Consider the following 14,436-nt stretch of genomic DNA (forward strand, 5'->3'; position numbering starts at 1 on the left):
CCTGGGAGAAAGTTCTTTCCTAGGCCAGGTTTAAGCCTGCCTTCCTGGGATGATGTGTGGGTGCAGGGATCAGGAAGAAGATGCCACTCATTGTGTAGGAAGATGGAAGCTTGGGAGAAAGTGTGGGGCCACTGAGTTCAAGCTGAGAAGCTTGGTGAAGAGGCTCACTCACCTGTCTGTGGGACTTACTCTTGCCCCTCAAGCAGGGCCCGAGTACTGCCCCTAGGGTGCCCTGGCCCGGCTGGGCACCCTGGGCATTTGTGGTTGGACACAATGAAGCTCCTTAGCTGGCCCCAGGACAACAGCAGAGAAAACAGAGAGAAATTTGCACAATTGGCAGTTTTAGGCACACATTTTATTGTTTTATATATATATATATATATATAAAAGGCAAAAGAGTACATGTGTTGAGTGGAGAATTAAAGGGGTGAAGACCCTATTTTAAGTAGAGTCTCCCAACCCCCATCCTTAAAACTGTAACATCTACTATGTATATTTTTTAAAAAACCAAAAAACATGAAACTTATACCTGGACTTCACCCCACCACCACACATGCCTACATTATGACAGAAATACGTTCTCTGCTCCTGCTTATGTACAGCCAGAGCTCCACACCTGGGCTGGGGTCTCCTCCTCCCGGTCCTACCTCCATATTCCCACCCTACCTCCCCCAAAGCCTGTAGAAACCCCCTGCTAGAAAAAGGGTGCACGCGCGTGCACACACACACACACACACACACACACTCAGAAACACATATCTGGACCCTCCTCCACATGGAGCCCCCAAAACATGCAGACCCCTGGCACTTTCCTCACTCACAGAGGGGACATACCACAGATGGACCTTTCCCTAGGCTCCCCCCACAGCTAGAATCCTTTCCACTTGGTCCCTTGCCCTGATATCTAGGAAACCACACACACACACACACACACACACACACACACATGCTCAAACACCAGCTGCCTATTCTCACTTTTGGGGAGACAAAGAGATATGTTGGCCCTACTCCCTGTCCCAAAACAGCCTAAAGACAGTGTCCTAAGGTCCTGTTTGGGCAGGGTCCAGTGGGGAATCCTGAAGAAGGCCGTCCCACTGCGGGGGGGTAGTAGACGGAGTTTCTTAGTCCGGGACGGGGACCACCAAGGCTTCCAGGGAGCAGCCCCTGCACAGTCTGTGGCTGCTCAAGAGAGGGTGGGGAGGTGGCCCCTGCCCACTCAGATCTGCTCCTTGTGCTTCACGTGGGCCAGCTTCACATTCTCCTGCTCAGTGGAGGGTGCAGGCTGTTCCAGGTGGCAGCCGATCATGAGCTGATACACAAAGACTCCCGCAATGGAGCCCAGGAGAGGAGAGACGATGGGAACCCACCACCAGTGTCGGCCAGTCCTAGGGACAGACACATGTGGTCAGGGGAGGGTGGGGCAGCAAAGGGGAGGCGGGCTGGGACAGGCTGGGCGGAGGGGGCTGCACTCACGTGAAGACTTCAGAGCCCCAGCCAGCAATGGCGGTGAAAAGGCGAGGGCCGAAGTCCCGGGCGGGATTGACAGCATAGCCAGAATTGAAACCCATGGAAGTGCCGATAACGAGGACCACCAGGCCCACGGTGAAGGCCTCCAGGCCACGGGGGACAGGATTGTTGTAGGGGTCAACAATGGCCAGCACACACACGATGAGGGATGCTGTGCCAATGAACTGGGGAATGGAGAGGACAGGATGAGGAGCTGCTCCTACCCTACCCTCTGGTCCCTCCTCTGTCCTTGGGCTCCTGGAGCCTTAACACTTCCCAAGTTCACTTCTCTCCAGCAGTGGTGCTGGCCCCTGGGGAACTAGCTGAAAATGAAGATTCCTAGGAATCTGCATGTTTTATAAGTACCTGCCACTATGATTCTGGTGTCAGTGTCCCCACACATTGAGACAACCCTGCTATAAACAAGGAGTCCTGTCCCCCAGCCCCCCATGAGATGCTCAGAGCAGCTTGGTCCTCCTCTCTGTGTTCCCCTAATGAGTCCCCAGCCCATACCTGGTCGAAGAATCCATTGACCATGTCCAAGTGTCCAGAGGGGTAGGTAGCAAAGATGCCAGCTGTGCCATTGGGGCCCGAGACTACAAGCTCATTCTTGGCGAAGTCCCAGATTGCATCTGGTGAAAGATTAGACCCAGAGTGGGTGAGGGCAGAGGCTTACCCGGCTCTCCTGTCTCAGGTTGGGCCCACCCTTCTGGGGGATCGCAGGTGAGCAGCACATCACTGCTGTATTACTCAGGAGTCTATGGAAGGGTGGCAGGGGCGGGGGAGGGGGGTGGGCAGCGAGGATCGTGGATGGCCTGAGACTCTGTTGCCCAACTTGTTTCTTTCTTTCACCTTGTGCCCCCAACCTTGGTCCTGTGCAGTGAATGAGTGAGTCATAAGCTCGGGGCCTGGGCAGGCCCCAGCTGTCTGTCATCAAAAGGCCTGGTGCCAGGAGGTCCCAGGCAGAGAAAGGGAGGTAGTGGAGGATGGCAGGGTGGGGAATGCTCACCATAATACAGCCCAAAAACAATTCCAGCACCCAAGAAGGCTCCCAGTGTCTGAGCCAAGGCATAGATGGGCAGCTTGATCCAGGGCTCACGTGCCAAGAAACACATGGCAAAGGTCACAGCAGGGTTCAGGTGGGCCCCTGGGAAGAGAGGAGATGGGACCTATTAGTCACTGTAACCTCCCACAGTTGGGGATCCCAGGATCTCTAACCTCCATATTCCCCTTGTTTGGCCTTAGGGGGCAGGGGTGCAGAGAAGGGTTTCTTGTACCGGATGGTGAGTTGGACTATGTAACAGGCCAACACTGATAATCTGATTCCAAAGTGAGGGTCAGAGGTTCAAAGTGTCAAGTTCCTTCTCCACTCTCCACTTCAAAGGGCTCAAAGCTGAGGCCACGGCTATTCCCTGCCCTTGAGAATGGCCCCCACCACCTCATTCCCCAGTTGGGCACCCTGGGGAATGCCCTTGAAGGTAATGACTGAAGGTGGAGCAAGGCCTTACCAGAGACCTGGCCAGCAACAAGGATGCCCAGGGTGACAGCGAAGCCAAAGGCTAGGTTGATGGTGAGGAAACCACCGTGGGTGCCCCGGCTGAGCACCACCTGGGCCACGGAGCCACAGCCAAACATCTGTATCAGGAAATAGAACCAGGCAGGGAGAGTGAGGCCAGGCAACTCTCACTCCAGAAGGAAGGAGTAAATCCAGCAACCTCCACCTGCAGTCGTCAGAACGGGAAGCCATTCCTGGGGGGTTCCAACCCAACCCCCTCCTGCTGCCACTGCACCCTGAAGAAGAAGCAGACATGCCCTCCCACCCACAATGCCCAAACTCTAACAGGGCCCTATGGAAGGGACTGGAAGCAGAGTCAATGACAGGGAGCCCAGAAGATGGCTGGACCATCTTCTCTGATTTTTCTGGAGTCTCAGTAGGAGTGAGGTGTAAGGGAACAGCTTTTACCTTAGCATAGTTTGTCCTCCAGCCCTTCAGGTCTGGCCCACAAAGTGGGAAGGCTCTCACTCATCCTCCCACCACCCCCACCCCCACACTTGCCTCCTTCCTTGCCCCAGAGAAGAGCTGGATGGGAGTTGGGCAGGGGGCGGGCAGTGCCCACACAGAAATAGGGAGGAGGCCAGAAGTTAGGCTGAGTCTGCTTCTGAATCTGGAATGTCAGAGCCCCTGCCCCTGCCCGTTTCTGTCCCAGAGTCTCCTCTCCCCACCTTCTCTGACCTGACCTCAGGAATCCAAGTTCCCTACATGGATGTGGAGGTCCTAAAGACAAAGGTCTGAGTGGCCCCTCTCTCCAGCCCCGACCCGGGACTCAGAGCAGTGCAAGTGGAGAGACTGGCTCTAAGCTTTCTGACAGGGATGGAGGAATTCAAGAGGACTAAGGTCCCTGATGTCCTGCAAATACAGAACATCCTATTCCTCTTGTTCAAATGTAAAAATGTTTCTGTGCCAGCTGTAAAGAACTATCACCCTGAGCTCCCATAGTGTCCCCCAAAGCTGCTCAGGCCCTGGCCTGGGTCTCCTCTTCTACCTCCCCATAACTAAAAGTTTTATGTCTACCCAGGGGGCAGTTTCCAAGACTTGTGCTAAGAGCCCTTGTCCATTCTGACAGGTCAGCATCCTGTTGTACTGGGTTGTTAAGCATTTTGATTATCATCCCTCAGAAAGACCAAGAGATAGTGAGGAAGCCAGCGGCAGTGATGCGGGGCAAAGGTGTGTAGGCAGGTGAGAGCAAAGATCAGAGATTGTGAGTATGTGGGGGGGGGGGGGGGCAGGGGGGGCGGGGAAGGAAGCACATAGGGGTCTGGGGCACGCTGCCCTGCCTGGCAGGCCCTGGCCTCAGCTCCTTTCCTGCCTGAGGCCCAAACCTGGCTTCATCCCAGGAGACCTTGGAGGGAAAAGCTGTCAGAGCCAGTTCCACCACCTTGGGGCTAATCTTCCTCTTCCTCCCCCTCCTTCTCCCTCACTCCCCACCTCACTTTGTACCCCAGAGAAAGGGGCTCCTCTCACTCAAAGGCCAGCCCTGATCCTGCCACTGCAGGCTCTAGGTCCCCAACTCACAGGGGTATGTAGGCAAGCCCTTCTCCACCACTCACCGATCTCCCGGGCCTAGCCCTCCTCCTCAGGCAGCCATTGAGGTTCTGCTTTTTCACTGACACCAGATGCCTTACACTCACCTGAGTCTGAAAGCCTTCACAAAAGTAACACCCTCTTTTTGTGGTTGGGGATAAACCAAATGATCCTGGGGCTCAGTGCAAGGTCTGACTGCTCCTTTGTGGCAGAGGCAAACTGAGATGTGGGAGGTGATGGAGAGGCCCCTCTGTGAATGTAGGAGACAACCTCCCCTGTGCTGGCATCTCTCGAACAGGGGGCTGGACCATAAATCAGATAAGCAGTGAGGGACACTAGGCTCTGGGGCAAGAGGGTGAAAAACACCTGCCCCTCCTCCCTTCTTGGCACAGGGAGACAAGGGATGGAGATGACGGGTAGGGCCACTAGTCTTGTGAGGGGCTGTGGATAAAGTGCCCCATCTGGCTCCTCCCTTGCTATTCCTGGAAGCCAGAGGTGAGTCTAAGAAGTTTTCTCCCCATGGCACCCATTCTACCACCATCACCCATTTGAGGTGGGCCACCCCAGCCCTACTTGCCTCTAGTTAAGCTTCCTAGTCTACAGGGGGCTGGCTGGTGTGCATCACCTACAGTGGGGGCTGGGGCAGGAACGGAAGAACCTATCGACTGCAATGAAGCAACTGAACCCAGAAGTAACCCAGGAGAAAACAGGTGTAACCACGTGAAGGGCTGAAAATCAGAGAGTAGCTGGGACAGGAAATGGAGACCTTGAGTGGTGTGTGCCTGTCAGACCCAAGAAATGCAAACAAAGTCACCCAGGAGCAAGCTAGGGACGAAACTGGTGTAACCAAGGAGTAAACTGACCGAGGAGTAACCAAGGCAGGGGAAGTGGCCTACCCAGAGAACCCACAAACTAACTCAGAGGCCGTTAGAGGCTGGGGAGTAACTCGGTGTTTTGGCACAGAAGATGACAGCATATGTCTGGGTGACCGACAGAGTCTGGGAGCCACTCAGAACAAGGGGAGCAACTTTAGCGACATCCTGTCCTCTGTGCCCAGGGCCCAGCTGCCTTCCACAGCCTCGTATCTTCAGGATCCTTCTTTCTTCCAATTCTGCTGTTTGCACCCTGTGTGCCTTCCGCCCTCTGCCCCCACCCGTGGAAAACTGTCCTTGCATCGGGGAACTTTTGGACTTTCTGAAGCTTAATTATTCATTAAGGGCCAGATATCCAGGACCCAAATAATCTAATAAGGGTCCATTTGCCAATGCCTCCACTGCCTCCCAGAGCTGGGACTCTGGGAACTGGGGAAAGTGAGAGCCAGAAGACGCTGGAGGTCTCAGACTGCAGGGGTGACTGCTGCCCCCAGTCTGTGGGTTGGGGCACTGGTTAGAGGGTAAAGGCTCAGAGCCGTCAGTGGGAGTAACAGGTGGCACTCTGGCAGGTCAGAGCTGTCACAGACGGGGTTAGAGCTGTGGGGGAAGAGCACTCAGGAAGGGGTCAAGGTGGGGAGCAGAGCTGGGAGAGGGGTGGGGCTGTCTCGAAAAGCAGCCCCTCCCGTGAACAGAGGAGTCAGGGAGCGTGGGGGCTGGAGAGAGAAGGGCTTCTCCGGGCCCCTCCACTCACCACGAGGATGAGGGTCCCCAGGCACTCAGCCAGAGCCTGGCGAAGCAGCCGGTAGCGGATGTGGAGCATCTCCCCGCAGCGGGACACCAGCTCCTTCTGTCGACCCATGGCGGGAGTGGCGGCGGTGCGGGCGGCAGCAGTGAGCGCGGCGGGAGGACGGCCGGGCGGTGGCTGTGGCCCCGAGCGCCGGGTGGCGCCCTTTATAGGAGCCGGAGGCCCTCGCCCCGCCCTCCCGGCAGCCCCTCCCGGCGGCCCCTCCCGCTGAGCCCTGAGACCGCCCGAGGTGTGGGCGGCCGCCCCCAGCGGCTTGCCTGGGGAGCCTGGTGAGGACGCGGGGCTGCGGGAAGTTGGGGAGGAAGGTGGGGGGCGGGGAGGAGCTTTAGGTGTGGGGTTCGCGTGGAGAGGGCACTTAGGGGAGGAGGTGTGTTACGGGCTGAGAGGGGATTGCGGGGTTCTGAGAGCCAAAGGTCGGGTACAGGCATGTGTGGGACATGGCTGGGGAGGATGAAGCTGCCAATGGAGACCTCCTTGCCCCACTCACAGTGAGCCCTGCTCACCCCCACGTGATGGTGGGGGTGAGAGAGACTTGTCAGAAAGGAAGGGAACTGGCCCCATCCAGCTCTACAGTATGGCTGGACCCATTATGTCCTCAGAGAGGGGGCTGGAGGGAGGAGGCTGTGGGCCCCAAGAGAGAAGAGACCTTCCCATAGTCCAGACCTGCATGGACTCACAGAACACAGGCGGAGTTCCAGCCAGAGTTCATGGGCCTGTTGTTCCTTGTGCTGAATATGTATCCCATGTTGCATGTCCTGATCGGCTCTGTCCATGGCTATGTCCACACATGACATCTGTCCTGTGTACCAGATTGCACCTTTTGGACATTTCTCATGGCTGTGTACATGTCTGTTGAACCTGGCTAGGTTAACTGAATTTGCCACACGTGTATCTGCGCGTGTTTTGCACGTGGCTCCAGAGGGTGAGCTGCAGTTGTCCTGACATGCCACATGCCACATGCTTGCCAGCAGGGTGAGTCCTACCTAGTTGTTTTTAACTCTCTCTTCTCCCACTCTGGCTGATCCCAGCCAGGGGAGAGTCTGACCCTTTAAGAGGTTAAGCTGGCTAAACTGTGAGAGTTGTCAGCCCCATCTGAGGTGGGACATGGGGCAACTTTGCTCCTCATATTGCATTAATTTTTTTAATTTTAATTTTATTTTATTATTTTATTTTATAAATAAAATCCCGAGCAGGCTCTGTAGTACTGTCAGCACATGGAGCCTGAAGCGGGGCTCAATCCCACCAACCTTGAGACCATGACCTGAGCCAAAATCAAGAGTCGGACGCTTAACTGACTTAGCCCTCCAGGCGCCCCAAAAAAATTATTTAAAAAAATTAATAATTGGGAAACTGAGGAGTGGTAGCCTGGACCCTACCTCCACAGGACTGGGAGCAAATATGACTGCACTCCAGTTGCTATGGCAGCATTGCCTGGGGAGACCACATTTTCCAGAGGCACTTAATCCAGGTGGTCTAAGGGCCTTGGGGACTTATCCCTTGAGGAATGGCTGTCAGGAATAAGGGCTCCATTGCCCAAAGGCTCTTAGGCCCAAAGAGATGGGATTTAGCAACACACATTGGCTAAATTTACACACTCTTGCACATGCACACACACACTCTGAGACTGGCAGCCATGCTCCCCTATAAACCCTCAGCTCTGTTCACATGCTCATGGGTTCCCCTCACATGGGAAACTAGCCATGGGCTCAAACATGTATGTAACCCACATGTGAGGTCTCCCATTGCCCTTGGCCCAGGAAGGAGCACCGCACTCCTCCAGCCTCAACAGGTTGGGAGGCACCATGGTGAATCAGGAGGCCATCACCAAGTGCCTACCCATGGCACCACTGCCAGTCTGTGACTCAAGACAGAACACTAGACTCCTGGTGCCAGAGCCCAGACTGTGGAAATGGGGAAACTCCCTTAACCATGCTACTTTTTCTTCTCCCTGCCACATGGTGTGCTTCTCAGCCTCTCAGTGCCTCAGATGGGGCTCCAAAGGCAGCACTGGACAGGAATTGGCAAGGAGCTCTCCTCAACACTGAAAGAACGTAGAAACCCCAGCCCATAGCACCTTGTCCTCACTGTGCCCCATCCTGGGGCTGCCAGAAGGACAAGCCTGGCCTGGAAACCAGAGCACAGGAGAAAAACAGGGGAACTCTACCACCAGCAGGCATATATGCAAGGCCCTTAGACACACATGCATTTGCACTCAGCTTACATAGGTGTTCACATGTGCTGCACCATATGCTCCTACAAAACTCATTCATATCTATAATTAATGTGTGGACATACATGGTCATACATGTACCTACACATGCACAATGAGATGAATTCGGGTTGAAGCAGAGAAGGTACGATACGGGTAGAGCTTCATGTTTCTTAGTGGGCGTGAAAGAGGGGGAAGGATACAGTGCCTTCCAAGGGTCCTTTATTCCTGCCAGCCCTCATTTGGGACTAAAAGGGGTCTGGACCTGGGGAGTTAGTGCAGAATTGCCAGGCTGGCCTGAGTTGGGGGGGCAGAAGCAGGACCTCACGGTCTCTTCTCATTGTAGTCAATGTCAACGGCGCCCCCTGGAGCCAGAGACAGAAAGAAGTATGGCTTCAGAGAGAAGTGATAGCACTTGGTAAGGCCAACTCTGAGTCACAGAGCTTACCTATAGCCCTCTGGGCTCCCTCCTGTGCTTTGGGAAGGAAAACTAGGGCCAAGTGCAAGTGCAAGCTAGAAGCCAGCCCACCTGGGAACTCTGGGAGGATGCAGATGAGGAGGCACCACCTCGTCCCAGGGCATCTTGAGCAAGGTCTGTCTCACCTGGGCGGAGGGCTGAACCCAGGAAGGGGCCTTGACAGCCCATCCACCCGTGGGAGGCTGTGATTCCTTGAGGTCAGAGCTGGGGGAGTGGGTTCCCAGACAAGGGAAGGGCTAAAGATGCAAGTCCCAGCCTGCTGGACCAGAGGGGCTGGCTGGGGCCCTGTAAGAGGAGGTGGTGGCACACCCTTCATTTTCTGCCCCCCAAACTCTTTTTGTTTGAATAGGAGCAGCGTGAACCATCAGAAGACACATGGGCCTTGCTGTTAGCAAGTGGGGTGGAAAAAAGTGTAGACATTAGAAAACAAATCATGCTATAGTCTCCCCAGCCTCTTCAAACCCTCTAAATCTCTTCCAGAGCTTTGGAACAGGGTGGGGGAGGGGCAGGCCAAAGCAGACATACAGACATTTTCAAGTTTAGAGATCACTTCCTCCCATTTGCAAAACAACTCCCCAAAGTGGGTGTATTTTTCCCCTTTCACTGATGACAAAACTGAGGTTTAGAAAGAAGTCACCTGCTGAGGTCTCAGCCACTAAGCATTGAGCTGGGATTCAAACCTCATGAGGATAAGGAGGTGAAGTGAAGAATAGGGGCGGAGAGGCCAGGGAACCTCAGGTCCAAGGCACAGGAGGAGCAGGGATCCAGGACACAGGAATCCACTGAGTCTCTCCATACCACCAGAGCCCCTTTTCTAGAATGCACCCCACTCTTAGGCCAATGCTGGACACTATTCCTGCTCCTAGGCCTCAGGAGTTGGGGGCTGGCTCTGGACTGGAATTGGGAGTGGAGAGTGGAGATGAATCATCCTATTATGAGCGTCCCCAGACTGGGGGGCGGGCAAGCATCTCCTCCTACTCCTCCAACAGTCACCCCCTGTCTCCAGACAAGATGGCAGAGAGCCCATGAACACATACTACCCCCTTGGGCACTTCCAGCCACATGTCCAGCTCTGAGAAAATCTACCTTTAGACCCATATCCTGGGGACTTTGGATTCACCTTCTGGTGTCTCTGAGCTGCCCTTGGCACCCTTTGAGGACAGCAGAGAGTTGCAGAAGAGGCAGAGAGATGCGGCAGAGGCCTAGACTCCTTGCTGAGGAAGGACCCAGAGTTACAGGGGCCAGGCCAACAGGTCAGAGGCTTCTTGCCGATCAGAATCTCAGCTCCAAGTCTGGCTTGGCCACTGAACAGTCAGGTGACCTAGCCAGCTCTCTTCTCTCAGCCCTCAAGTCTTAGTTTCTTCATCAGTCACCTGGAAGTTTCAGATGGAGTCGTCCCACCCCCCAACCCAGGGCCTCTGTAAGAATCAAGCAAGATTGTGGGTGTTTCAGGCTTTAAAAACTTTATCACACAGTCAACATAGAAAGCAAGACTCATTCTAGAAGCTGCCTCCTTAATCAGAGCCACATTTCCTCATATGTGAATATCCACGTACATCCACATGAGTTCTTGGCTCTGTGTTTGCATGTATCCATGGAGGTCTGTGTGTACAGGGGGACAACCATGGGGTTCATGCATGCATGTGTGTATCCATCAGTGCCTGTGTATGCATTTGTGTGTCCAAGGGGCTCTGTGTGCATATCTGTGTGTGTCCCTGTCTGGGCCTGGCTGTGGGTCTGGGTCCAGAGTTTACAAAAGCCAGAGATAGAGAATGGGGATCTGTTGAGGAGTCTGGGGACTAACTGGCCGGACAGTTGGCCCTGCCCCAGGCTGGCCTAGAGGGAGAAGAGTTAGTGACATGGAGCTGACACAGACCAGGTTATCACTACAAACAGGCCTAGGGTGTCTGGAGAGCTCTGGTTCACACCTCAGGATCAGATCCCTGGAGCCCCTGGCCTTTATGTTTTCCTCTCTCTCTCTTCACTAGCAGGAAAGCTTCTGGAACCAGGATGGTTGCCTCAGAATGAGGGGTCAGAACCAGAGATTGAGGAAGAAGAAAAACTCATGGCCTTCCTGGGGGGCCTGAATTAGGGCCTGGCGTTTGCCTGGCCACTGCAACCAGGAAAGGAGCATAGAGCATTTGGGGGACTGAGGCAACCAGAGAGCTTCCTGGAGGAGGAAACATTTGGCTGGGGATTTTGTATAGGGTCTTCCGGGTGAAAGCCTGCCAGGGCAGGCCAAGGTAGGTATGGCTGTTTGCCTGATACAAGATGAGAGCACCTGTAGTGAAGCCAGGGCGGGACACTGGTAGCACAGAAGGGCCTTGGGTTCTATACTAAGGGCCTGAACCTTATCGAGGGGCCGGAGACATTCAAGCTGTGCTTCTTTAATCCCCAGGACTCTGAGGAAGCTCTCACAGGGACTGTGGCAGCTGGAAGCCGGGAGAGGGAAGGCAAGGAGGCAGAGCCCTGGTCCCACCTCCCGTTTCAACCACAGTATTTTAACCATATTACATCAGGGTTCTAAACAAGATTACAATTGACAAATGTTCCACTGCTAAGAACAGAAACTAATGGGAGACCTGAGGGTTTTAAACAGGGAAGTGGTGTGGTCTCCATTTGCCAGTTAATGGAAGGCACTGGAAGGATCCCTCCAGTTGCTATGTGGAGGATGTGTTGGAGGGGAAAGGCTGAGACCAGGAGGTCTGGAAGGAAGCCACAGAGGAGGCAAAGAGGCCAGATGCAATGGGTACAGGGAGTGAGGAGAGTTTGAATTGGGGATTTAGGAGGCAGAGTGATCAGGGCAGGTCGTCAAGAAGCTGAAATTGGAGGCGAGCCCAACTGGGTAGACAGGAACTTGAACCTGAGATGGAGCCCAGGACAACTGTTCTCTGAGAGGCCTGTGGTCTGAAGGGGGTGGGATGGGGGACCGCAGGGGGAAGGAGGCTCTGCATCTGGTGTTCCAGAAAGGCCATGGGCATGTGTGAGCCCCAGAATTCTCTCCCCTCATCCCAGCCCAGTCTGTGTTAATTACAGAGCAGCCACCGGCTGCCTGCCCCTGGGGGAGAGGTGTCACAAGGAGAAAGATCTAGGGGAGAGGACAGGCTACAGCAGGAAGTTCTGCAGTCAGACTTCAGGTATGACTTCCTGAGGATCTCTAGACCTGGGATAGGTGGGAACTGGGCTCCAGGGAGACCCCACTGATTGGGATGGAGGTGGGGATGTTGTGGGGGCAGATTAGAGAAAGGTCAAGATGCCATATCTATCATTTTTATTCTTCAAGTTGAAATATATTTGACATAAAACATTGTGTAATTTCATTATTTATATATTATGATTGCCATTGTAGCAATAATTAGACCTCCATCACATTACATAATTGTCCTTTTTTTTAGTGGTTGAAATAATTAAGTTCTAGTCTCTCAGAAAGTTTGTTGATTATAATACAATATTGTTGCCTATATTCACTATACTGGGCATTAGATCCCTAGGGCTTATCTACTACTCACTGTAAATTCATACCTTCAAACATCTGTCCTGCCTCCCCTTCCCCACATATATCTATCTTTTTCGTCCAAATCCCTGATGGTCAAGTGGAACAGGGGACTGGATCTCAGGGCCTCCTTATTCCTTAGGTCAGGGCCCAATCTGGGCCTTGTCAGTCTTTGGAAGACCCCAGCCCTATCCTGTGGAGGTTTCCAGTCTGGAACAGTAGGGGAGAGCTGGGTCCTGCTTTTGAAGATGTCCCAGTCAGGGGGACAGAGATTTCAGGCTTGAGGTAAGGTGGACCAGAGTGTACACACTCTCAACCCTCCCCTATCCTTGACTCTGCTCCTTTATGTCTTGCTGATAACAGCTTTATTCAGCTGCCCTGGGTGGAGGGAGAAGAGCAGGGCTGGCAGGTGGCCCAGAACAGAGGAGGGGGGCAGGCTTTGCACTCCTCTCTGCCCCATTGCACAGATCTAGAGTTCAGCTCTCCGTTCCTTTATTCCTCTTCACCCCAGCCCTTGGCTGCAGGAGAGCCCAGGCTTGGCAGCGGGGTCTGGAGACAGGATTCTCTGGATCTCCACACCCCCTGTGTGACCCTGGACAAGTTCCTACACCTCTCTGGGCCTCACGCAAACCAGAAAAATTATCCTCTCCATCCTGCTTTCAGAAGTTGAACTGTGAAAGGGAAATGAGTCTCTCTCTGGGTTTGGAACACCCTGGTCCCCATTAGTGCCCTGGGCAGTCTAAGAGTCCTGTTGCTCCCCACACACACCCTCCCCCCCCCCCCCTCTGCAGCAGAGGGATGGGCAGGCAGGCTGACCTATTCTTGAGTAGGGTAGGGGTGACTCACGTGCCCCAGGCTTCCCCTCCCCTTAATCGCTCACCTGGATTAATCTATGACTCACAAAGCAAGTACCGGATGTTGGAGGGGTTGTATGTATGTTTGTTTATTGGGGTGGGGGCACTTGGACGAGTCCAAATCCGAGCAGCCCTCAGGACTTCTTTGAACGTAACCTGCTGCAAGGACCCCTAGGCTTTGGGATCTTGCTCTTTTTCTCCAAAGTCATGTGCTGGGCAGAGGAAAATAGGGTCTTCAGCTGAATGGATTCCAGTTTAGAGGAGATGGTGATACCACAGTCAGAAGAGAGGACACTTTGAGAATTCACTAAATGTAACCACACAGCGAGGCTTAGAAGGTCTGACAGAACTGGGGAAACCAAAGCCCCAAGAAGAAGGCTTTGTTTAAAACCACAGAAACAATCCAGAGTTTTTGCCTCTTTTTTTTTTTTTTTTTAATATTTATTTTTGAGAAAGAGAAACAAAGACAGTGCAAGCCAGGGAGGGGCAGAGAGAGAGGGAGACACAGAATCCGAAGCAGGCTCCAGGCTCCAGGCTCCGAGCTGTCAGCACAGAGCCTGATGCAGGACTCGAAGTCACAAACCGTGAGATCATGACCCGAGCTGAAGCCAGACGCTTAACTGCTTAGACTGAGCCACTCAGGCACCCCCCACTCCCCCAGAGTTTTTGCCTCTTTATCTGAGAGCTTTCTCTCCTGACCTACTCTTCAAAAAAAGAGAGTTCCCCTTTTACAGTAACTCTGAGCTGGAGACAAAACCTGCACACAGACTAGTGCATACAGACATGTCCATGCCCCCCAACACACAGAGCAGACAAATCACTCCATACATCAGACTCCTACCCCATCATGTCCACCTGCAGACGTAAATGCAGAACCCCCCAGAGGCAGACACACCCACGGGGATGTATAACCTACATCCTGCCCAGCCTTGCTCACACAGGAGTTCCTAGTCTTCTCTCCTTCCCTTCCAATGAAGTTCCAGCTCCTCATGCCACCATGGTCATCTTAGACCACACCAGCCTCTTCACCCACTTCCTAGAGATTGGAGGAAACAGGTTGGAGCTACAGTGTGATGGACTGTGAGGTTGGAGCTACAGAGTGATGGAGCCTGGGCTGCCTGCTTTCTCCACAGTGCT

General features: G+C 53.8%; 1 protein-coding gene across 1 annotated transcript; it reads right to left on the reverse strand.

Annotated features, from left to right (window-relative positions):
• Nucleotides 1–333: 333 nt before the first annotated feature.
• Nucleotides 334–6,371, reverse strand: AQP3 (aquaporin 3 (Gill blood group)). Its single transcript, XM_042912923.1, has 6 exons — nt 6,212–6,371; nt 3,015–3,141; nt 2,516–2,653; nt 2,020–2,138; nt 1,474–1,691; nt 334–1,385 (listed from the first exon to the last, which is right to left on the reverse strand). Exons 1-6 carry the CDS (start codon nt 6,317–6,319, stop codon nt 1,217–1,219), a joined length of 879 nt encoding a protein of 292 aa, XP_042768857.1. The 5' UTR covers nt 6,320–6,371; the 3' UTR covers nt 334–1,216.
• Nucleotides 6,372–14,436: the final 8,065 nt, after the last annotated feature.

Source organism: Panthera leo, chromosome D4, assembly GCF_018350215.1.
Source record: "Panthera leo isolate Ple1 chromosome D4, P.leo_Ple1_pat1.1, whole genome shotgun sequence".
Classification (NCBI taxonomy): domain Eukaryota; kingdom Metazoa; phylum Chordata; class Mammalia; order Carnivora; family Felidae; genus Panthera; species Panthera leo.

Coding starts and splice junctions, on each gene's coding strand:
- AQP3 (XM_042912923.1), bottom strand. CDS start 6,319: ATGGGTCGACAGAAGGAGCTGGTGTCCCGCTGCGGGGAGATGCTCCAC. Junction 2,654..3,014: donor TGTTGCTGGCCAGGTCTCTG/GTAAGGCCTTGC, acceptor CTCTCTTCCCAG/GGGCCCACCTGAACCCTGCT. Junction 1,692..2,019: donor TCAATGGATTCTTCGACCAG/GTATGGGCTGGG, acceptor TCCATTCCCCAG/TTCATTGGCACAGCATCCCT.